Consider the following 25,864-nt stretch of genomic DNA (forward strand, 5'->3'; position numbering starts at 1 on the left):
TCAAAGCAAAGGGTGGCTACTTTGAAGAACCTAGAATATAAGACATATTTTCAGTTGTTTCACACTTTTTTGTTAAGTATATAATTCCACATGTGTTAATTCATAGTTTTGATGCCTTATACAGAACAAAAAATACAAAAAAAATCTTTAAATGAGAAGGTGTGTCCAAACTTTTGGTCTGTACTGTATATAAAGAATCTTATTTTACTTTTTTGTAACATTTTCAGATTTCCTTTTACATTTTTCAGACCACTTGCAGTTGCCTACATAGTAAAAGATTTTCCTAACTGATTTTCTCATTTCTTAGGACTCTGGCTATGATCAAACCTGATGCTGTTCCAAAAATGGGCTCAATTATTGAAGCAGTTCTAGATTTCGGATTTACTATTACCAAAGCCAAGATGGTTTTTTTGTCTCGGTAAGTATGTGTTTGAGAAATGGCCTACTTCAGGAGAAAGATTAATGGAGAAGGAGAAATAAATAGTGGAATTTATGAAGGCCAGAGAAAAGTGTTTTTATTGTTATACTTGTTATATATGTATTGTACAAAAAAGTTTTCTGAAATGATAAAGCTTTTACTTTTTCTTTTAATCTGAGCAAGCTTTTCACTTTTATTGTGGCAGTAAAAAATCTGACAATGTATGCTACATTGCACTACTTAAGAAATGCTCTAAGGCCCCTTTCAGACATCAGTTTTTTGCCATCAGTCACAATCCGTTGGCTCGACAGATCTGTCGTAGATTTTAAAAAACTGATGCGACAGATTCGGTTTTTTTATGGATCCGACTAGCGGATCTGGCTAATTGTATCCTAAATTAATCGGAGCATGCTCAGTTAAAAAAAACGGAATCCGTCGCCGGATTCTGTCATTTGACGGGTCCGGCGCCCATAGGCTTCCATTTGTGCAAATGATGGACGGCGACGGATCCGTCGCTGTCTGATTATTTGATGTGCACAAAAAAGTTACTTTGTCCGTCGTCTCCGGTCGCCGAACAAACCATTTTCGACGGATCCGGATGAAACGTGAGGCCACCCGTCGCTAATACAAGTCTATGAGAAAAAAAACGGATCCGGCGGCATCAGTTTTTTTTCAAAAGTCGACAGATTGTGACTGATAGCAAAAAGCTGATGTGTGAAAGGGGCCTAAGCAAGAATGTTGCCCTGCATCTTGTCCCTGAATGTACTTTTTGCTTTATGTGCAAACATATTATGTGTATTGGGGCCCTAATTTTCTCCCACCAGTCTAATATTGAACCAGTTATCTCTGAAGCACGTTTTATAATTAAATAAAATTATTATGTAAGTTTGTCCTTTTACCTCTATTTTTTCTGCTGCTTTCTGAATACTTACATAAAATGTAAAAATAAAAAGTATTCATAATATATATATGTCTACTTTTTACTTTATTACATTTACCGTATATACTCGAGTATAAGCCAAGATTTTCAGCCCATTTTTTTAGTCTGAAAGTGCCCCTCTCGGCTTGTACTCGAGTCACTGTCCCAGGGGGTCGACGGGGAAGGGGGAGCGGTACCTGTCAAATCATACTCACCTGCTCCCTGCACGGTCTCTGCATATCCCTTCTTCTCCATTGCCCGCAGCTCTTCCTATGTTCAGCGGTCACTGGTACCGCTCATTAAAGTAATGAATATGGACGCGACTCCACTCCCATAGGGGTGGAGTCCATATTCTTTACTTTAATGAGCGGTACCAGACAGTGACCGCTGAACACAGGAACAAGCTGCCGGTGTCAGAGACCATCGCATCGGAGAAGCAGGGACCGCGCTGGGAGGGTGAGTATAACGAGTGAGGGGGAGCATTGCGATATTCACCTGTCCCGGTTCTACCGCTGTGTCTTCCGCTTCCTCTGTGATGTTCAGGTCAGAGGGTGCGATGACGTGTTTAGTGCGCGCCCTCTGCCTGAACAGTCACTACAGAGACCCGGAAGACAGAACGGCATGCGGCTGTGGAGCAGGGACAGGTGAATATCGCACGTGCCGTTGTCCGCGCCTGCTCAGGGCAAGAGGTGAATATGTCATTTTTTTTTTTTAATCGCAGCATATGGGGCAAATGTTTCTATGGAGCATCTTATGGGGTCATAATCAGCCTTTATGCAACATTATATGGGGCACATTTCTTATGGGGCCATAATCAACAACCTTTATGCAGCATTGTATGGGAAATAATATTCTATGGAGCATCTTATGGGGCCATAATCAACCTTTTATGCAGCATTATATGGGGCAAATGTTTCTATGGAGCATCTTATGGGGCCATAATCAACCTTTATGCAGCATTATATGGGGTATATTTTCAATGGAGCATCTAATGGGGCCATAATCCTCCTTTCTGCAGGATTGTATGGGGCAAATGTTTATATGGAGCATCTTATGGGGCCATAAACAACCTTTGTGCAGCATTATATGAGGCATATTTTTGTATGAAGCATGTTATGGGGCTCTTCATAAACTTTATGGAGCATTATATGGGGCGTATTTTGTATGGAGCGTCTTATGGGGCCATAATGAACTGTATGGAGCATTATATGGGGCTCCTGATTCAATATGGATATTCAAAAACACTTAACCTACTGATATCTCAATTAATTTTAGTTTTATTGGTATCTATTTTTATTTTTCAAATTTACCGGTAGCTGCTGCATTTTCCACCCTAGGCTTATACTCGAGTCATTAAGTTTTCCCAGTTTTTTGTGGTAAAATTAGGAGTCTCGGCTCATACTCGGGTCGGCTTATACTCGAGTATATACGGTATTTATATTTTTTGTTTCTTTAGTTCAAAACCAAACACTAACTAGGGTTATAAAAAGTGTGTAAAATGTAAAATTTACAGTAATTTCAATTATCGTATATACTCGAGTATAAGCTGAGATTTTCAGCCCATTTTTTTAGGCTGAAAGTGCCCCTCTCGGCTTATACTCGAGTCATTGTCCCTGGGGGGTCGGCGGGGGAGGGGCGGCGGCGGCTGTCAATACTCACCTGCTCCTGGTGCGGTTCCTGCATCTCCTATGGTCTCCGGGCGCTGACAGCTTCTTCCTGTATTGAGCGGTCATATGGTACTGCTCATTACAGCAATGAATATGGACCCAACTCCACTCCCATAGGGGTGGAGCCGCATATTCATTACTGTAATGAGCGGTACTGGTGACCGCTCAATACAGGAAGAAGCTGTCAGCACCCGGAGAACCAGGGACGTGCAGGGACCGCGCCAGGAGCAGGTGAGTATAATGGGGAAGGGGAGCATTGCGTGATAGTCACCTGTCCCACGTTCCGGGCGCCGCTCCATCTTTTGCGTCCTCTGCAGTGATGCTCAGGTCAGAGGGCGCGATGACGTGGTTAGTTCGAGCCCTCTGCCTGAACGTTGGTGCAGAGGATGCGGAAGACACAGCGACGCCGGAACGAGGACCGGTGAGTATGGCAAGTGCCGGGGGCCTGAGCGAAGAGGGGTGAGTATGTCATTTTTTTTTTAATCACAGCAACAGCATATGGGGCAAATATCTCTATGGAGCATCTTATGGGGCCATAATCACCATTTGTGGAGCACTGTATGGGGCAAATATCTTTATGGAGCATCTTATGGGGCCATAATCACCATTTGTGTAGCATTATATGGGGCAAATATCTTCATGGAGCATCTTACGGGGCCATAATCAATGTTTGTGCAGCACTATATGGGGCAAATATCTTCATGGAGCATCTTACGGGGCCATAATCAACGTTTGTGCAGCATTATATTGGGCAAATATCTCTATGGAGCTTCTTATGGGACCCTTATTAACCTTTATGCAGTACTGTATGGGGCAAATGTGTCTATGGAGCATCTTATGGGGCCATTATTAACCTTTGTGCAGCATTATATGGGGCATATTTTAATATGGAGCATCTTATGGGGCCCATCATGAACTGTATGGAGCATCTTATGGGGCCCATCATGAACTGTATGGAGCATTATATGGGGCTCCTGATTCAATATGGATATTCAAAAACATTTAACCTACTGATATCTCAATTAATTTTACTTTTATTGGTATCTATTTTTATTTTTGAAATTTACCGGTAGCTGCTGCATTTTCCACCCTAGGCTTATACTCGAGTCATTAAGTTTTCCCAATTTTTTGTGGCAAAATTAGGGGTCTCGGCGTATACTCGGGTCGGCTTATACTCGAGTATATACAGGTATTTTTTTGCTCTTACACTTTTTACAATGTGGGACAACTCTCCCTGTGTGTCTGTATCTCTCCTCACACAAAATTTCAAAGGTGATTAGAGGCAGAGAGTTGCGGGAGAGAACTCTATGGCCGCAGGCCGGACAGTCATTGTTCTCCTGATAGTGAGGCAGGGGTTGGACCGAAATGTTGTGCCGTAATCGAACCTTGCGCCCATGTGTTTCCCCTTTCATGCAGCACCTTTGAGCCAACCATCTCATATGCCTGCTGATTCTTCCCTGATAGATGATGTTCGGGTGCTAGAAGTATCAAGCATTTTGAATTTGATCTCCCAATCCTCCATGGGGCTATTTCCAACTTGGCCAAGCGTTCGTGTGTATTGGGCTTAGGAGAGACGGCTGTTGGCTGAACTCTCCTTCAGCTGATGGTATACCAGAGCCACTCTACACATGCCAAGGTAAGGAGGCTTACTCGCCATACAATACTCCTCTGGGAAATTTAATATGCAAATTTCATCTTTCTTCTGCTACTCTATAGCGCCATCTGTTGGAAGGAAGCAACAATCCTACAAGTCACTATCGACCCATTAACGAGCCTTGTAGGATTGCTGCTTCCAACAGGTGGCGCTATATAGTTCAAGTCCTCTTCTTCTCTGAAGAGGCAATTTCCATATTAAGTTTCCCATGGCGAATAAGCCTCCTTACCTTGGCATGCCAGAGCCGGTATGTCACTCTCCGCAAGGAGAAACCTTACCCCTTAGATCCCAGTCTTAGCCTCTCACCTAGCCAAATCAGTTCTCAATTCTTTGCACTGGCGAGGGGCAATACCCTGAAACACTGTGTGTGTGTGCAAAACTGAGACTCCGATTTGGCTTTTATCCTGTCACATTTCAAGGCTTGTTAAAGGGTGGATAGTGACTTGTAGGATTGCTGCTTCCAACAGGTGGCGCTGTAGAGTTCTAGCCCTGAAGTGGCAGTTTGCATATAGCTTGTGTACAGGCATTCTTGGCTTCCGAATTCTGACCTATGCACAAGCTCCTAACACAGGCGTAGAGGACAAGGGAATCCTGCCAAGAGCAGTTGCATTTCTGAGCACAATACAATGTCTCCATTTTAGATTATCCTGCACTTTATCTCACTGGGTAATTGAACCTTAGGGCTAAGAAAATTTCCTCTGTAGATAAGGAGACTTGCAATACAGATCCCATCTCACCTAGGCATTAAACAGACTAGAGCAATGATTACAGGGAGGCACTGATTAGTTATTATGCCAGTAAACAAATCTTGTTAAATACCCAGGCCATTATTATTGGCATGGCTGCCACTGTCAAGAAAAATATTGCTAGAAAAGTTATACTTCCTACTGCTGTGAGATTTTTTCTGATAGAGATGTCCATTAGATACTTTTTTACTGTGTGCAATATATAAAAGGCAGCTTAGCTATTAGGTGTTTTTCTCATTACAACAACCCCTACTCATGTAGCATATTGGGCACATGGGTGCTCAGGTCTCCCCTGAATAGAGCTGGCACGCTGCATGAGCAGCTCCTGTTCTGGAAGCCGCGAGCTTAGGCTACGTTCACACGATCCTTTTTTTCATCCTTTTTTTTTCAGGTCCTGTTTTGAAAAACCGCAGCTAAATTCAGCGCTGATTTTAGCTGCGGTTTTTGATCCTTTTTCTTCTGCGGATTCCACTGCGGGTTTCCAAATGCAGTTTCCTATTGGTGCTGCTGGAAACCCGCAGCGGAATCTGCAGAAAGAAGTGACATGCTACTTCTTTTTTCTGCAGGCAAAACCGCTGCGGATTTGCCTGTGGAAAAAAGGATCGTCGGCACAGCGGGTCCTTTTTTCCATTGGGTTACATTGTACTGTAACCTACATGGAAAACTGCTGCGGATCCGCAGTGCAATTCCGCTGCGGATCCGCAGCAAAAACCGCACCGTGTGAACATAGCCTTACACTACATGGACGATCATTCATCTGATTTGCCACCATGAGATGATGCAGCGGCTGTTGAGCAGGCAATGCCCGGCAGGCAGCAGCTTCCTTCATACATTCACCTATTTGCCCATGTTCCTTCTTCTAGCAGCCTCATTCTACAGGGTGGGCCATTTATATGGATACACCTAAATAAAATGCTAATGGTTGGTGATATCAACTTCCTGTTTGTGGCACATTGGTATATGTGAGGGGGGAAAACTTTTCAAGATGGGTGGTGGTGGCCGTTTTTGAAGTCAGCCATTTTGGATCCAACTTTATTTTTTTCAATGGAATGAGGGTCATGTGACACATCAAACTTATTGAGAATTTCACAAGAAAAACAGTGGTGTGCTTGGTTTCAACGTAACTTTATTCTCTTATGAGTTACTAGATGGCAGCCCGATTCTAAAGAATCGGGAGTCTAGAATCCATATATACTTTATTTATTCAAATGTAAGAATAATACAATTAATAAATAATAGTAAGAAAGAACAAAAAATGGCTGCACTCACCAGCTCTTGACAATTCTTGACAGTACGGCACATTTCTGATTGGTCGCTCGCGGCAGGCGCAACCAATCAGAAAAGTGCCGCGCACCACGAAGGCATATATCTTTGTCCACCCTGAGCGGGTGTAGGACGCTGGTGACGTCACTTATCTCCGGACATTATCTCCGGACAAAGCCACGGAAGTTGGCACAAATTGCCGGAAGTAGTATTCTAGGCAATTATATATTAGATTTTAATGTTATCAGTGTTTACCTTTGAACGTTTATATTGTATTGTCCTGTCACCAGCCATGTGTACGATTATCGGCCGAAAGCCTCTCTGGAACCAATAATCACCCCATGTAAAGGTATCTTTATAAGTTAAAGATTCAGAATACTATGACTTTTATCATATCCTGAACAGTCAAGTTTTTTATGAACCGTTAAGGTTTTCTGGTTGAAGTAAAAAAAACTCTGAGTGTTTACAGTTTGAAACCATAAAATGTTGAAAAATTATGTCATTCTTGAGTATATCACTCAATGGTGCTCATAAACGTGTCAAATTTGATCTATAATATACTTTAATATACGTTACTTTAATCTTTAATATACTTAAGAACAGGGCCCCAGACATCACACAGGGGGTCTGAAACACCGCACAGTGGTCCAAAATATCGCTGTGCTCTGCCTGGGGCCCCATATGCTGCCTGGGGCCCCATATGCTGCCTGGGGCCCCTGTGCTCTGCCTGGGGCCCCTGTGCTCTGCCTGGGGCCCCATGTTCTGCCTGGGGCCCCTGTGCTCTGCCTGGGGCCACTGTGCTCTGCCTGGGGCCCCATATGCTGCCTGGGGCCCCTGTGCTCTGCCTGGGGCCCCATAGGCTGCCTGGGGCCCCTGTGCTCTACCTGGGACCACTGTGCTCTGCCTGGGGCCCCATATGCTGCCTGGGGCCCCTGTGCTCTGCCTGGGGCCCCTGTGCTCTGCCTGGGGCCCCATGTTCTGCCTGGGGCCACTGTGCTCTGCCTGGGGCCCCATAGGCTGCCTGGGGCCCCTGTGCTCTGCCTGGGACCACTGTGCTCTGCCTGGGGCCCCATATGCTGACTGGGGCCCCTGTGCTCTGCCTGGGGCCCCATGTTCTGCCTGGGGCCACTGTGCTCTGCCTGGGGCCCCATAAGCTGCCTGGGGCCCCTGTGCTCTGCCTGGGACCACTGTGCTCTGCCTGGGGCCCCATATGCTGCCTGGGGCCCCTGTGCTCTGCCTGGGGCCCCATATGCTGCCTGGGGCCACTGTGCTCTGCCTGGGGCCCCATATGCTGCCTGGGGCCCCTGTGCTCTGCCTGGGGCCCCATATGCTGTCTGGGGCCCCTGTGCTCTGCCTGGGGCCCCTGTGCTCTGCCTGGGGCCCCATGTTCTGCCTGGGGCCCCTGTGCTCTGCCTGGGGCCACTGTGCTCTGCCTGGGGCCCCATATGCTGCCTGGGGCCCCTGTGCTCTGCCTGGGGCCCCATATGCTGCCTGGGGCCCCTGTGCTCTGCCTGGGGCCCCTGTGCTCTGCCTGGGGCCCCATATGCTGCCTGGGGCCCCTGTGCTCTGCCTGGGGCCCCTGTGCTCTGCCTGGGGCCCCATGTTCTGCCTGGGGCCCCTGTGCTCTGCCTGGTACCACTGTGCTCTGCCTGGGGCCCCATATGCTGCCTGGGGCCCCTGTGCTCTGCCTGGGGCCCCATATGCTGCCTGGGGCCCCTGTGCTCTGCCTGGGGCCACTGTGCTCTGCCTGGGGCCCCATAGGCTGCCTGGGGCCCCTGTGCTCTGCCTGGGACCACTGTGCTCTGCCTGGGGCCCCATATGCTGCCTGGGGCCCCTGTGCTCTGCCTGGGGCCACTGTGCTCTGCCTGGGGCCCCATATGCTGCCTGGGGCCCCTGTGCTCTGCCTGGGTGTAGGACACTGGTGACGTCACTTATCTCCGGACATTAGCTCCGGACATTAGCTCCGGACATTAGCTCCGGACAAAGCCACGGAAGTTGGCACAAATTGCAGGAAGTAGTATTCTAGGCAATTATATATTAGATGGGCATTTCCTGAAGGAAATACATGGTGCTTGAACAGCGCTACCAGCTTTACAGCAGCACTTTTCACACACGGGACTGGGGGGCGCGCTTACTTTTGCACCCGGGGCCGGGGGCGCGCTTACTTTTGCACCCGGGGGCGCACTTACTTTTGCACCCGGAGGCGCACTTACTTTTGCACCCGGGGGCGCACTTACTTTTGCACCCGGGGGCGCACTTACTTTTGCACCCGGGGGCGCACTTACTTTTGCACCCGGGGGCGCACTTACTTTTGCACCCGGGGGCGCACTTACTTTTGCACCCGGGGGCGCACTTACTTTTGCCTCCGCTTTGGTGGGCGGGGCCGCTCGGCCTTCGATTTGTTGGGCGGGGCTCCTCGGCCTCCGATTTGGTTGGCGGGGCCCCTCGGCCTCCGATTTGGTTGGCGGGGCCCCTTATCCTCCGATTTGGTGGGCGGGGACTCTCGGCCTCCGATTTGGTGGGCGGGGACCCTCGGCCTCCGATTTGGAGGGCGGGGACCCTCGGCCTCCGATTTGGTGGGCGGGGCCCCTCGGCCTCCGATTTGGTTGGTGGGGCCCCTCGGCCTCCGATTTGGTTGGCGGGGCCCCTCGGCCTCCGATTTGGTTGGCGAAGCCCCTCGGCCTCCGATTTGGTTGGCGGGGCCCCTCGGCCTCCGATTTGGTGGGCGGGGACCCTCGGCCTCCGATTTGGTGGGCGGGGACCCTCGGCCTCCGATTTGGTGGGCGGGGACCCTCGGCCTCCGATTTGGTGGGCGGGGACCCTCGGCCTCCGATTTGGTGGGCGGGGACCCTCGGCCTCCGCTTTGGTGGGCGGGGCCCCTCGGCCTCCGATTTGGTGGGCGGGGTCCCTCTGTCTCCGATTTGGTGTGCGGGGTGTTGTGAATTTGGATTCTGGGCTCCCCCGGTGGCTACTGGTGGAATTGAACTTGTGACATCATCTTCCCTGTTCACCTGTTCTGATTAGATCTGGGTGTCGCTATATAACCTGGCTTCTCTGTTAGATGCTTGCCGGTCAACAATGTTATCAGAAGCCTCTCTGTGCTTGTTCCTGCTCCCAGACATCTACTAGATAAGTTGGACATTCGTCCATGTTTTGTTTTTGTATTTTGGTTCCAGTTCACAGCTGCAGTTTCGTTACTGTGTCTGGAAAGCTCTTGTTGATCAGGAATTGCCACTCTGGTATTATGAGTTAATGCCAGAGTCCTAAAGTAATTTCTGGATGTGTTTTGTTAGGGTTTTCTACTGACCATGAAAGTATGCTTTCTGTCTTCTGCTATCTAGAAAGCGGACCTCAAATTTGCTAAAACTATTTTCCTGCTGCGTTTGTTGTTTCATCTCATATCACCGCCAATATATGTGGGGGGCTTCTGTCTCCTTTTTGGGCATTTCTCTAGAGGTGAGTCAGGTCTTATATTTCCCTCTGCTAGCATTATTTAGTTCTCCGGCCGGCGCTGGGCATATAGGGATAAAAAGTAGGACATGCTACCTGGCTACTTCTAGATGATGCGGTAGGTTTAGTTCATGGTCAGTACAGTTACATCTTCCAAGAGCTTGTTCCTATTGAGGCTTATGCTAGTTCTCTGGCCATGGAGATCATGACAGATATCGTTGAGTTTGACCGGCCCACTAAAGGGTTAAAATCCTTGGCTGAGAAAGGAGAGAAATAAGAAGTCTGCTGAAATTTTTTTTTTTTTTTTTTTTTTTTTTTTTTTTTCTCTAGTAGTTAGTGTGCTCTTAATTGGATCACTTGCCAGTCTGTCTATGCTGCAGTCTTTCTTTTTTTTCTCTCTCCTTCTAATCTTTGAATGGCTCTATGTTCACCTGTCTATAATGGATCTACAGAGTGTAACTGCAGGTTTGAATAATCTCGCCACGAAAGTACAAAGTTTGCAAGATTTTGTGGTTCATGCTCCGGTATCAGAGCCGAGAATTCCTTTGCCGGAATTCTTCTCAGGGAATAGATCTAGCTTTCAGAATTTTAGAAATAATTGTAAGTTATTTTTGTCCCTGAAATCTCGTTCTGCTGGAGACCCTGCACAGCAGGTTGGGATTGTGATTTCCTTGCTCCGCGGCGACCCTCAAGATTGGGCTTTTGCATTGGCACCAGGGGATCCTGCGTTGCGCAATGTGGATGCGTTTTTTCTGGCCTTGGGCTTGCTTTATGAGGAACCTCATTTGGAACTTCAGGCAGAAAAAACTTTGATGTCCCTATCGCAGGGGCAAGATGAAGCTGAAATTTACTGCCAAAGATTCCGTAAATGGTCTGTGCTTACTCAGTGGAATGAGTGTGCCTTGGCGGCTACTTTCAGAGAGGGTCTTTCTGATGCCATTAAGGATGTTATGGTGGGGTTCCCTGTGCCTGCAAGTCTGAATGAGTCCATGACAATGGCCATTCAGATCGATAGGCGTCTGCGGGAGCGCAAACCAGTGCACCATCTGGCGGTGTCCACTGAGAAGACGCCAGAAAACATGCAGTGTGATAGAATTCTGTCCAGAAGCGAGCGGCAGAATTTTAGACGGAAAAATGGGTTGTGTTTCTATTGTGGGGATTCTACTCATGTTATATCAGCATGCTCTAAGCGTACTAAAAAGCTTGATAAATCCGTTCCCATTGGCACTTTACAGTCTAAATTTATTTTGTCTGTGACCCTGATTTGCTCTTTGTCATCTATTACTACGGACGCCTATATCGACTCTGGCGCCGCTTTGAGTCTTATGGATTGGTCCTTTGCCAATCGTTGTGGGTATGATTTAGAGCCTTTGGAGACTCTTATTCCTCTGAAGGGGATTGACTCCACCCCATTGGCTAATAATAAACCACAATTCTGGACACAAGTGACTATGTGTATTAATCCGGATCACCAGGAGACTATTCGTTTTCTGGTGCTGTATAATCTACATGATGATTTGGTGCTAGGATTGCCATGGCTGCAGTCTCACAACCCAGTCCTTGACTGGAGAGCTATGTCTGTGTTGAGCTGGGGATGTAAGGGGACTCATGGGGACGTACCTTTGGTGTCCATTTCATCATCTATTCCCTCTGAAATCCCTGAGTTCCTGTCTGATTATCGTGACGTCTTTGAAGAACCCAAGCTGGGTTCGCTACCTCCGCACCGTGAGTGCGATTGTGCTATAGATTTAATTCCGGGTAGTAAATACCCAAAGGGTCGTTTATTTAATCTGTCTGTGCCTGAACATACTGCTATGCGAGAATATATAAAGGAGTCCTTGGAAAAGGGACATATTCGTCCATCGTCATCTCCCTTAGGAGCCGGTTTTTTCTTTGTGTCAAAAAAAGACGGCTCTTTGAGACCATGTATTGATTATCGGCTTTTGAATAAAATCACGGTTAAATATCAATACCCATTGCCGTTGCTGACTGATTTGTTTGCTCGCATAAAGGGGGCCAAGTGGTTCTCTAAGATTGATCTCCGTGGGGCGTATAATTTGGTGCGGATCAGGCAGGGGGATGAGTGGAAAACCGCATTTAATACGCCCGAGGGCCACTTTGAGTATTTGGTGATGCCTTTTGGTCTTTCTAATGCCCCTTCAGTCTTCCAGTCCTTTATGCATGATATTTTCCGCGATTTTTTGGATAAATTTATGATAGTGTATCTGGATGATATTCTGATTTTTTCGGATGATTGGGACTCTCATGTCCGGCAAGTTAAGAGGCCTTGGACACACATCTCGATGGATTTTATTTCAGATCTGCCTGTTTCTCAGAAGATGTCTGTCATCTGGGTGGTGTGTGACCGTTTTTCTAAGATGGTCCATTTGGTTCCCCTGCCCAAATTGCCTTCTTCTTCCGAGTTGGTGCCCCTGTTTTTTCAAAATGTTGTTCGTTTGCATGGTATTCCTGAGAATATCGTTTCTGACAGAGGAACCCAATTTGTGTCTAGATTTTGGCGGGCATTCTGTGCTAGGATGGGCATAGATTTGTCTTTTTCGTCTGCTTTTCACCCTCAGACTAATGGCCAGACCGAGCGGACTAATCAGACCCTGGAGACATATCTGAGGTGTTTTGTGTCTGCTGACCAGGATGATTGGGTTGCTTTTTTGCCATTGGCGGAGTTCGCCCTCAATAATCGGGCCAGCTCTGCCACTTTGGTGTCCCCGTTTTTCTGTAATTCGGGGTTCCACCCTCGATTTTCCTCCGGTCAGATGGAATCCTCGGATTGTCCTGGAGTGGATGCGGTGGTGGAGAGATTGCATCATATCTGGGGGCAGGTGATGGACAATTTAAAGTTGTCCCAGGAGAAGACTCAGCTTTTTGCCAACCGTCACCGTCGTGTTGGTCCTCGGCTTTGTGTTGGAGATTTGGTGTGGTTGTCTTCTCGTTTTGTCCCTATGAGGGTCTCATCTCCTAAGTTTAAGCCTCGGTTCATCGGTCCGTATAAAATATTGGAGATTCTTAACCCTGTTTCCTTCCGTTTGGACCTCCCTGCATCCTTTTCTATTCATAACGTTTTTCATCGGTCGTTATTGCGCAGGTATGAGGCACCGGTTGTGCCTTCCGTTGAGCCTCCTGCTCCGGTGTTGGTTGAGGGTGAGTTGGAGTACGTTGTGGAAAAAATCCTAGACTCCCGTGTTTCCAGACGGAGACTCCAGTATCTGGTCAAGTGGAAGGGATACGGCCAGGAGGATAATTCTTGGGTCACTGCATCTGATGTTCATGCCTCTGATCTGGTTCGTGCCTTTCATAGGGCCCATCCTGATCGCCCTGGTGGTTCTGGTGAGGGTTCGGTGCCCCCTCCTTGAGGGGGGGGTACTGTTGTGAATTTGGATTCTGGGCTCCCCCGGTGGCTACTGGTGGAATTGAACTTGTGACATCATCTTCCCTGTTCACCTGTTCTGATTAGATCTGGGTGTCGCTATATAACCTGGCTTCTCTGTTAGATGCTTGCCGGTCAACAATGTTATCAGAAGCCTCTCTGTGCTTGTTCCTGCTCCCAGACATCTACTAGATAAGTTGGACATTCGTCCATGTTTTGTTTTTGTATTTTGGTTCCAGTTCACAGCTGCAGTTTCGTTACTGTGTCTGGAAAGCTCTTGTTGATCAGGAATTGCCACTCTGGTATTATGAGTTAATGCCAGAGTCCTAAAGTAATTTCTGGATGTGTTTTGTTAGGGTTTTCTACTGACCATGAAAGTATGCTTTCTGTCTTCTGCTATCTAGAAAGCGGACCTCAAATTTGCTAAAACTATTTTCCTGCTGCGTTTGTTGTTTCATCTCATATCACCGCCAATATATGTGGGGGGCTTCTGTCTCCTTTTTGGGCATTTCTCTAGAGGTGAGTCAGGTCTTATATTTCCCTCTGCTAGCATTATTTAGTTCTCCGGCCGGCGCTGGGCATATAGGGATAAAAAGTAGGACATGCTACCTGGCTACTTCTAGATGATGCGGTAGGTTTAGTTCATGGTCAGTACAGTTACATCTTCCAAGAGCTTGTTCCTATTGAGGCTTATGCTAGTTCTCTGGCCATGGAGATCATGACAGCGGGGACCCTCGGCCTCCGCTTTCGTGGGCGGGGCCCCTCGACCTTCGATTTGGTGGGCGGGGATCCTCGGCCTCCGATTTGGTTGGTGGGGCCCCTCGGCCTCCGATTTGGTGGGCGGGGACCCTCGGCCTCCGATTTGGTGGGCCGGGACCCTCGGCCTCCGATTTGGTGCGCGGGGACCCTCGGCCTCCGCTTTGGTGGGTGGGGCCCGTCGGCCTCCGATTTGGTGGGCGGGGCCCCTCGGCCTCCGATTTGGATGGTGTGGACCCTCGGCCTCCGATTTGGTGGGCGGGGACCCTCGGCCTCCGATTTGGTGGGCGGGGACCCTCGGCCTCCGATTTGGTGGGCGGGGACCCTCGGCCTCCGATTTGGTGGGCGGGGACCCTCGGCCTCCGATGTGGTGGGCGGGGCCCCTCGGCCTCCGATTTGGAGGGCGGGACCCCCGGCCTCCGATTTGGTGGGCGGGGCCCCTCGGCCTCCGATTTGGTGGGCGGGGACCCTCGGCCTCCGATTTGGTGGGCGGGGACCCTCGGCCTCCGATTTGGTGGGCGGGGACCCTCGGCCTCCAATTTGGTAGGCGGGGCCCCTCGGCCTCCGATTTGGTGGGCGGGGACCCTCGGCCTCCGATTTGGTGGGCGGGGACCCTCGGCCTCCGATTTGGTGGGCGGGGACCCTCGGCCTCCGATTTGGTGGGCGGGGCCCCTCGGCCTCCGATGTGGTGGTCGGGGCCCCTCGGCCTCCGTTTTGGTGGGCGGGGCCGGGCCCCTCGGCCTCCGCTTTGGTGGGCGGGGCCGGGCCTACGGCCTTCGATTTGGTGGGCGGGGCTCCTCGGCCTCCGATTTGGTTGGCGGGGCCCCTCGGCCTCCGATTTGGTTGGCGGGGCCCCTCGGCCTCCGATTTGGTGTGTGCTCTGCCTGGGGCCACTGTGCTCTGCCTGGGGCCCCATATGCTGCCTGGGGCCCCTGTGCTCTGCCTGGGGCCCCATATGCTGCCTGGGGCCCCTGTGCTCTGCCTGGGGCCCCATGTTCTGCCTGGGGCCCCTGTGCTCTGCCTGGGGCCACTGTGCTCTGCCTGGGGCCCCATGTTCTGCCTGGGGCCACTGTGCTCTGCCTGGGGCCCCATAAGCTGCCTGGGGCCCCTGTGCTCTGCCTGGGACCACTGTGCTCTGCCTGGGGCCCCATATGCTGCCTGGGGCCCATGTGCTCTGCCTGGGGCCCCATGTTCTGCCTGGGGCCCCTGTGCTCTGCCTGGGGCCACTGTGCTCTGCCTGGGGCCCCATATGCTGCCTGGGGCCCATGTGCTCTGCCTGGGGCCCCATGTTCTGCCTGGGGCCCCTGTGCTCTGCCTGGGGCCCCTGTGCTCTGCCTGGGGCCCCATATGCTGCCTGGGGCCCCTGTGCTCTGCCTGGGGCCCCATATGCTGCCTGGGGCCCCTGTGCTCTGCCTGGGGCCACTGTGCTCTGCCTGGGGCCCCATAGGCTGCCTGGGGCCCCTGTGCTCTACCTGGGACCACTGTGCTCTGCCTGGGGCCCCATATGCTGCCTGGGGCCCCTGTGCTCTGCCTGGGGCCACTGTGCTCTGCCTGGGGCCCCATATGCTGCCTGGGGCCCCTGTGCTCTGCCTGGGTGTAGGACACTGGTGACGTCACTTATCTCCGGACATTAGCTCCGGACATTAGCTCCGGACATTAGCTCCGGACAAAGCCACGGAAGTTGGCACAAATTGCAGGAAGTAGTATTCTAGGCAATTATATATTAGATTCACAAGTTTATGACCAATTATAAAATGAGTTCAGAGTGCTGCCCATTGTGTTGGATTGTCAATGCTACCCTCTTCTCCCACTCTTGACTCACTGATAGCAACACCGCAGAAGAAATGCTAGCACCGGTTTACAGTATCCTTTGTTTCAGATGCTGCACATCTCGTATCTTCACAGCATAGACAGTTGCCTTCAGATGACCTCAAAGATAAAAGTCTAAGGGGGTCAGATCGGGAGACCTTGGTGGCCATTCAGCGGGCCCACGATGACCAATCCACTTTTCAGGAAACTGTTCATGTAGGACTGCTCGTACCTGACACCCAAGATGGTGCACCACCACATTATGGGTGTCAGGTCCGAGCAGTCCTACATGACCAGTTTCCTGGAAAGTGGATTGGTCGTCGTGGGCCAGTTGAATAGCCACCAAGGTCTCCTGATCTGACCCCCTTAGACTTTTAACTTTGGGGTCATGTGAAGGCAATTGTCTATGCTGTGAAGATACGAGATGTGCAGCATCTGAAACAACGGGTACTGGAAGCCTGTGCTAGCATTTCTTCTGCGGTGTTTATATCAGTGTGTCAAGGGTGGGAGAAGAGGGTTGCATTGACAATCCAACACAATGGGCAGAACTTTGAACACATTTTACAGTGGTCATAAACATGTAAATAACTCTTGAAAGAATAAAGGTACATTAAAAGCAGGCACACCATTGTTTTTCTTGTGAAATTCTCAATAAGTTTGATGGGCCACATGACTCTCTTCCCATTGGAAAAAATAAAGTTGGATCCAAAATGGCTGACTTCAAAATGGCCGCCATGGTCACCACCCATCTTGACAAGTTTTTCCCCTCCCATATACTAATGTGCCACAAACAGGAAGTTGATTTCACCAACCATATAAATGGCCCACCCTGTATAATGGGATGTCTCAGTGGAGTGATGCCCAATGAGTTCAGAGCAAGTGAGCCGGCACCCCAGGAGTTACCCCACTTGAAAGTACAGAGTGGGTAAGAGGGCACATGGAGCGCAGGAATTCATGGGCCAATATCAGCACATCTATTAGAGCAGGATACACCTGGCCTTTTCTGGTGACAGATGCTCTGTAGATTACAGGAATCTAGTATCTCTCTTTGTGATAAGTGCTAGATCTATAAATGTGTTTGCTGTACATATATTATATGATTAGAGGCATAACATTATAAAAGTAGATGATCCGCTTATATATTTGCCATTTACTATAAAGAATGTCCAGATGTCAGCTAATGAGTAGTGACAGAGAGAAGTGAGAGGATACCGATGCCACATAAAATGCCCTTCTGACAGCACCTTGGCATCCTTACACTCATCGCCTACTGCAGTACAATCTGTATATTGCTCTCTTGGCATTTTTTTAAACAATTCCTGGTGTCATATTGACATTTTATCAGGTACAGAATTTAACCTTAAAGTGGTTTTCCACTACCTGGAAAACTTTCTTAAATAAAGTAGTCCCCTTTATAAAATACAGCACTGTATACTCGCCTCCCGTACTGGCACAGTTGCAGCAGTGTTGGGGCCTCGTGACTCCTGCAGCCAATGAGCGGCCGCTGATGTCTGCGGTACTGTCACTTCACACCTGTGGACGAGCCTCAGAAGACGGAAGTAATAGCAGGCACTGATTGCCTGCAGCATGCGCGAGCCCCAGGGGAGTGTCATGGTTCCCAATGGCAAGGGAACGTCAGAGAACTTAAACAACAGACTAGCTCTTGGGTGATGGAATCTCGAGCTGACCGTGAGCTAAACCTACCACACAACTAACAGTGGCCGGGTGGCGTGCCTACGTTTTATCCCTAGACGCCTAGCGCCAGCCGGAGGACTAACTAACCCTAATAGAGGAAAAGACAGACCTGGCTTACCTCTAGGGAAATTCCCCCAAAAAGGAGACAGAAGCCCCCCACATATATTGACGGTGAGTTCAGAGGAAAAGACATACGCAGTATGAAGTTAGGTTCAGCAAAGCGAGGTCCCCTTACTAGATAGTGAGAAGATACAATAGGGAACTTCACGGTCAGCTGAAAACCCTATTAAAATACCATCCCGAAATTACTTTAAGACTCATGTGTCAACTCATGACACCGGAGTGGCAATTTCGGCCCACAAGAGCTTCCAGCTACAGAAAAATAACATAACTGTGAACTGGAACAAAAATGCAAAACAAACTTAGGACTAAGAGTCCAACTTAGCTGATAGTAGTCTAGAAGCAGGAACATGCAACAGAAAGGCTCTGGTTACATTGATGGCCGGCACTAGAATAACTGAGCAGCAAGGCTAAATAGGATACACCCATATCCTGATGGGAACAGGTGAACAGAGAAAGTGAAGCACACAAGTCCAGTACCACCAGTGACCACCGGGGGAGCCCAAAAACCAAACTCACAACAGTACCCCCCCTCAAGGAGGGGGCACCGAACCCTCACAAGAACCACCAGGGCGATCAGGATGAGCCCTATGAAAGGCACGGACCAAATCAGAGGCATGAACATCAGAGGCTGTCACCCAAGAATTATCCTCTTGACCGTAGCCCTTCCACTTGACCAGATACTGAAGTTTCCGTCTGGAAACACGGGAGTCCAAGATCTTCTCCACAACGTACTCCAATTCACCCTCAACCAACACCGGAGCGGGAGGCTCAACGGAAGGCACAACCGGTACCTCATACCTGCGCAATAATGACCGATGGAAGACATTATGGATAGAAAAAGATGCTGGGAGGTCCAATCGAAAGGACACGGGGTTAAGAATCTCCAAAATCTTATACGGGCCGATGAACCGAGGCTTAAACTTAGGAGAAGAAACCCTCATAGGTACAAAACGAGAAGACAACCACACCAAGTCCCCAACACGAAGACGAGGACCAACACGACGACGGCGGTTAGCAAAATGCCGAGTCTTCTCCTGGGACAACTCCAAATTGTCCACCACCTGTCCCCAAATCCGATGCAACCTATCCACCACAGTATCCACTCCAGGACAATCCGAAGACTCCACCTGTCCGGAAGAAAAACGAGGATGAAACCCCGAATTGCAAAAGAAAGGAGAAACCAAAGTGGCAGAACTAGCCCGATTATTGAGGGCAAACTCCGCCAACGGCAAAAAGGCAACCCAGTCATCCTGATCCGCAGACACAAAACACCGCAAATAAGTCTCCAAGGTCTGATTAGTTCGCTCAGTCTGGCCATTAGTCTGAGGATGGAACGCAGACGAAAAAGACAAATCTATGCCCATCCTAGCACAGAACGCCCGCCAAAATCTAGACACGAACTGGGTCCCCCTGTCAGAAACGATATTCTCCGGAATACCATGCAAGCGAACCACATTTTGAAAAAACAGAGGAACCAACTCGGATGAGGAAGGCAACTTAGGCAAGGGCACCAAATGGACCATCTTTGAAAAACGGTCACACACCACCCAGATGACAGACATTTTCTGAGAAACTGGGAGATCAGAAATAAAATCCATAGAGATGTGAGTCCAAGGCCTCTTCGGAATAGGCAAAGATAACAACAATCCGCTGGCCCGAGAACAACAAGGTTTGGCCCGAGCACAAACATCACAAGACTGCACAAAAACTCGTACATCTCGAGACAGGGAAGGCCACCAGAAGGACCTAGCCACCAAATCCCTGGTACCAAAGATCCCGGGATGACCTGCCAACACAGAAGAATGAACCTCCGAGATGACTCTACTGGTCCAATCATCAGGAACAAACAGTCTACCAGGCGGGCAACGATCAGGTCTATCCCCCTGCTTAATTCGCACCAAATTATACGCCCCACGGAGATCAATCTTAGAGAACCACTTAGCCCCCTTTATTCGAGCAAACAAATCAGTCAGCAATGGCAGAGGATACTGATATTTGACTGTAATTTTATTCAAGAGTCGATAATCAATACACGGCCTCAAAGAGCCATCTTTTTTAGATACAAAGAAAAAACCGGCTCCTAAGGGAGATGAAGAAGGACGAATATGTCCCTTTTCCAGGGACTCCTTAATATATTCTCGCATAGCAGCATGTTCAGGTACAGATAGATTAAATAAACGACCCTTTGGAAATTTACTGCCCGGAATCAGATCTATGGTACAATCGCAATCTCTGTGAGGAGGTAGTGAACCAAGCTTAGGCTCCTCAAAAACATCACGATAATCAGACAAAAATTCCGGAATCTCAGAGGGAATAGATGACGAAATGGAAACCAAAGGTACGTCCCCATGAGCCCCCTGACATCCCCAGCTTAACACAGACATAGCTTTCCAGTCAAGGACTGGGTTATGAGATTGTAACCATGGTAATCCGAGCACCAAAACGTCATGTAGATTGTACAACACAAGGAAGCGAATCATCTCCTGATGGTCTGGATTCATACGCATAGTCACTTGTGTCCAGTATTGTGGTTTATTACTAGCCAATGGTGTAGAGTCAATACCCTTCAGAGGTATAGGAACTTCCAGAGGCTCTAGATCAAACCCACAGCGCCTGGCAAAGGACCAATCCATTAGACTCAAAGCGGCGCCAGAGTCGACATAGGCATCCGCGGTAATTGACGATAATGAACAAATCAAGGTCACAGACAGAATAAACTTAGACTGTAAAGTGCCAATTGAAATAGACTTATCAACCTTTTTTGTACGTTTAGAGCATGCTGATATAACATGAGTTGAATCACCACAATAGAAGCACAACCCATTTTTTCGCCTAAAATTCTGCCGTTCGCTTCTGGACAGAATTCTATCACATTGCATATTTTCTGGAGCCTTCTCAGAAGACACCGCCAAATGGTGCACAGGTTTGCGCTCCCGCAAACGCCGATCAATCTGAATAGCCATTGTCATGGACTCATTCAGACCTGTAGGTGCAGGGAACCCCACCATAACATCTTTAATGGCATCAGAGAGACCCTCTCTGAAATTCGCCGCCAGGGCGCACTCATTCCACTGAGTAAGCACAGACCATTTACGAAATTTTTGGCAGTATATTTCAGCTTCATCTTGCCCTTGAGATAGGGCCATCAAGGCTTTTTCAGCCTGAATCTCTAAGTTAGGTTCCTCATAAAGCAACCCCAAGGCCAGAAAAAACGCATCCACATTGAGCAACACAGGATCCCCAGGTGCCAATGCAAATGCCCAGTTTTGAGGGTCACCCCGCAGCAAGGAAATTACTATCTTAACCTGCTGTGCGGGATCTCCAGCGGAGCGAGATCTCAGGGAAAGAAATAATTTACAATTATTTTTGAAATTCAGGAAACGAGATCTATCTCCGGAGAAAAATTCTGGTATAGGAATTCTAGGTTCAGATATAGGAGCATGAATAACAAAATCCTGTAAATTTTGAACCTTCGTAGCAAGATTATTCAAACATGTAACCAAACTCTGAGGATCCATTTTAATCAGGTGAGATCAAAGCCATTCAAGGATTAGAAGGAGAGAGAGAGACAAAGGCTGCAATTAGAGCAGAAATGCAACTGAGTCAACTAAAAAGCAAACTCAGAAGGAAAAAAAAAAAAAATCTGCAGACTTCTTTTTCTCTCCTTTCTTCTGCCAACGGTTTTAACCCTTGGCCGGCCATACTGTCATGGTTCCCAATGGCAAGGGAACGTCAGAGAACTTAAACAACAGACTAGCTCTTGGGTGATGGAATCTCGAGCTGACCGTGAGCTAAACCTACCACACAACTAACAGTGGCCGGGTGGCGTGCCTACGTTTTATCCCTAGACGCCTAGCGCCAGCCGGAGGACTAACTAACCCTAATAGAGGAAAAGACAGACCTGGCTTACCTCTAGGGAAATTCCCCCAAAAAGGAGACAGAAGCCCCCCACATATATTGACGGTGAGTTCAGAGGAAAAGACATACGCAGTATGAAGTTAGGTTCAGCAAAGCAAGGTCCGCTTACTAGATAGTGAGAAGATACAATAGGGAACTTCACGGTCAGCTGAAAACCCTATTAAAATACCATCCCGAAATTACTTTAAGACTCATGTGTCAACTCATGACACCGGAGTGGCAATTTCGGCCCACAAGAGCTTCCAGCTACAGAAAAATAACATAACTGTGAACTGGAACAAAAATGCAAAACAAACTTAGGACTAAGAGTCCAACTTAGCTGATAGTAGTCTAGAAGCAGGAACATGCAACAGAAAGGCTCTGGTTACATTGATGGCCGGCACTAGAATAACTGAGCAGCAAGGCTAAATAGGATACACCCATATCCTGATGGGAACAGGTGAACAGAGAAAGTGAAGCACACAAGTCCAGTACCACCAGTGACCACCGGGGGAGCCCAAAAACCAAACTCACAACAGGGGAGACCTGATGCAGACACTGGTACGATAGGTGAATAAACCGTTTTTTCATCAGGAAGACTACTTTATTTAACAGCATGCAATCCAAGCCGAAAAAACCGGGAGCAGATGCCAATATAACATTTTTCAATTACTTTATTAACAACAATTTGATAAAAAAAGTGCAAACAAGTTAAAAAATGAAGATATTAGTGCACAATACAACCGCCCAACTGGGTAGTACACCCTTATATATTTTAACAGTATCACCATAAATTACCATCCATGTAGCTAAACACCACATATAAACCAAGGGCTCATATAAATGCGTATAATGCCCTAATGTATAGCTCCCTATATTCAAGGTGGCTTATCTTGGCCTACAACCCTCCTAGAAGCATGTTCCCAAAAGGATACTAAATATTTAACTATCAAAAAACAAGGCTATATGTGATTCCTATAATGCATATAGGTAACTGTTTGTTGTAGAAAGTACAGACTGATTCCATAAGGTAAAGTGCACAGTGCTTATTTAGAGTCCGCTATAAGTCATATTGCACATATATTTTATAACAGGGCAAACACCTCAATATAGTCTTAATTGTAGCAAGCACAAATGAAAGGTTAATTTCAACATGAACATGCAAGTTGCTTTAGGATATATTGCATGTACCAGATAAATGGAGCAAACGTCTCCAATATAGTGTTAATGACAGCAGCCACAAATAGACATAGGAAATCAGTCTGAATTAATCTAAATCAACATAAATGTGAAAGGGTATATGACCTAGTCAGGCAGCGTGGGTCACCGACGCGCGTTTCGCTTCTTCCTGGGGGATTTACCGTGTGTGTGAGCATGTCTAGCGTGCTTTTTATCTACCCATGAATCAGTGGTGGCAGCGGTTTGTTACAGCGCTTCCGCCAACACAACGGGCATGACATCAGCCCCTGTCGGCGTCACGTGCCGCCGGCTCACACACCTCCATCTGATGCGTCAAGATGAAGGGGCAGGGCCAGCCGCAGTACAGACGCATCTCCAGGGCTACGCATACCCGGATGGTTTGGGGTGAGCTGGACCGCAGAGTGAAGGCAAAAGGGCCAACAAGTGCTAAGCATCTCTGGGAACTCCTTCAAGATTGTTGGAAGACCATTCCCGGTGACTACCTCTTGAAGCTCATCAAGAGAATACCAAGAGTGTGCAAAGCAGTCATCAAAGAAAAAGATGGCTACTTTGAAGAACCTAGAATATAAGACATATTTTCAGTTGTTTCACACTTTTTTGTTAAGTATATAATTCCACATGTGTTAATTCATAGTTTTGATGCCTTCAGTGTGAATGTACAATTTTCATAGTCATGAAAATACAGAAAAATCTTTAAATGAGGTGTGTACAAACTTTTGGTCTGTACTGCATATATGTATATGTGTTTCTTTCTGTGCATATAAATCAACAGATATACAACCTGTGATATGTACCAAAATTAACCCGTGCAGCGTGAGTGAATCATACACAAATCATAAGTGTCTAAAGAACCGGCTATAATCTACTGACAAATTATAGATGCTATGGGCATAAATAATAAAGTAAAAGGACCATAGAAACACATTCTAAAGACAAACTAATAATGCTTTCAGCATAAAAAGTGATGTAGAGGAACAATAAAATGTGCCTAATGAACTAATAGCTAAATAATGAGTGAAGTAGAAAGTGCTAAGTGCATAGATTATCAATAACTACTATTTCAAAAGAATTTAATTCAGACTGATCTCCAGACGTGCATTATAAAAGCTGCTCAACAGCAAAGGCTGCAGTTGAAATAAAACATAGCCTAGGTGATACTATGTGAAACGCACAAAAGGTAGCTGTATAACATAACCCACATATAACATCCAGCTAAAAAAATTACAGAAATTCAGCAACTTCACATATACTGTTCAATGTCTTGGCTAGACTAACCTCTAAAGAACCAAAGTGTATCAAAGCACTGATATCAGGGCATTTGAAATAGGCCCAAGTCATATATTCCCATAGGGATTCTAATTGACATGTCATTTACATAATTAAATCTGGACAGTCAGTTATTTCTAGAGCGTCGACTCCAACGGAGATGCAACCCAAGGATATGTCATTTTTTCTTAACCGGATTCCTGAATTTCCATCCACATTAATGAGGACACTTAATCCACCACAGGGGAAGAATAAGGCACGGTAGAAGTAATGTGAACTAGAAAACTAGATAAAAACAATGATAAAACACACAAAAATAAAACAAGTAAAAAGCACAACAGAAGAGAAAAACACACATTAGAGGAAGGGGGCAAAACTTAATACTTCATTTAAACCTCTAGGTTGAACAGAGTCAATTCTGGAGATCCACCGTGCTTCCAATTGGGCTAAATCTCTCCTCCAATTTCCGCCTCTCTGATCTATGTGTACCCTATCAATACCCATTACCTTCAGTAGTCCACCATCACAATTGTGAAATTGTCTGAAATGTCTTGGTACCTTTTTTTAGAGTAGTTGTGTCCTCAATCTCCCTGGCATTGGTGATATCCCTGTAGTGTTCCTTTACTCGAATTTTTAAAGGGTCTAGAAGTCAAGCCTACATAAATCTTTTTGCAGCGGCAGGTGGCATAATACACTACTGCAATGCTGTTACAGGTAATGTGTTGGGTGATTGTGAATGTCTTAGTAACCATACTGGACTCAAAAGTAGATGCTCTTACCATATTGGGGCATGCTATGCAGCTATTACATGGGAAGAATCCCCATTTTTGCCCCATAGAGCCAAAGGCTTTGTCTGGGGTTGGTCCAGTGTAATAAGTATGAACCAATAGGTCCTTAAGATTGCTCGATCTTCTGTAAGTGATCGAGGGCCGGTCACTGATGTTTGCCCAGAGTTCTGTCAGTCAACAATAATGGCCAGTATTTTTCAAGCGCAGCCCTTACCTCAGACCACTTTTCATTATAAGTTGAAATGAATCTCACTTTTGGTTCAGTTTATTCCTTGGTCTTAGGTAATAACATCCATTCGTTTCACTTTCTGAGCTCTTTTTAGACCCCTCTTGATACTTCGTTTTGAGTATCCCCTGTCTTTAAATCTAGTTGTTAAGATCTCGGCTTGTTTAGAAAAGGCACCATCGCTAGAGCATATCCTCTGTTGTGAATTCTGCTCTTGGGCTCCCTCCGGTGGTTGTTGGTGGTAGTGCAGTTGTCTCTGGGTTGTAATCCATGGCAGGTGTTTCTGCTGATTGCAGCTCTACTAGGTATTTAGGTGTGCAGGATCCATTAGTCCTTGCCAGTTGTCCATTGTTCTTGGAGGGATTGCATCTCTGTCTGGCTCCTCATGCCCTGCTGTCAATTCAGCTAAGATAAGTGTCTGGTTTTTTGTCTCTGCAGCACACATGCAGTGTGCTTTACAATTCAGTGCAATTCATTGTGTTTTTGTCCAGCTTAGACTTTGTTTGGATTTTTCAGTCATGCTGGATTCTCTGGAGATGCAGATATACATTCTATGTCTTTAGTTAGATGTAGAATTTTTGTATTATCTGATGTGGATATTT

General features: G+C 47.5%; 1 protein-coding gene across 2 annotated transcripts in view; it reads left to right on the forward strand.

Annotated features, from left to right (window-relative positions):
* Positions 1-25,864, forward strand: part of NME7 (NME/NM23 family member 7) — a 339,877-nt gene that overhangs the window by 102,510 nt on the left and 211,503 nt on the right. For both annotated transcript variants that reach the window (XM_077294850.1, XM_077294851.1), the window contains exon 4: positions 308-418. In XM_077294850.1, coding sequence (XP_077150965.1) covers positions 308-418 — 111 coding nt within the window. The remainder of the gene's footprint in view (positions 1-307; positions 419-25,864) is intronic.

Source organism: Ranitomeya variabilis, chromosome 3 (assembly GCF_051348905.1).
Source record: "Ranitomeya variabilis isolate aRanVar5 chromosome 3, aRanVar5.hap1, whole genome shotgun sequence".
In the NCBI taxonomy this organism is placed as follows: domain Eukaryota; kingdom Metazoa; phylum Chordata; class Amphibia; order Anura; family Dendrobatidae; genus Ranitomeya; species Ranitomeya variabilis.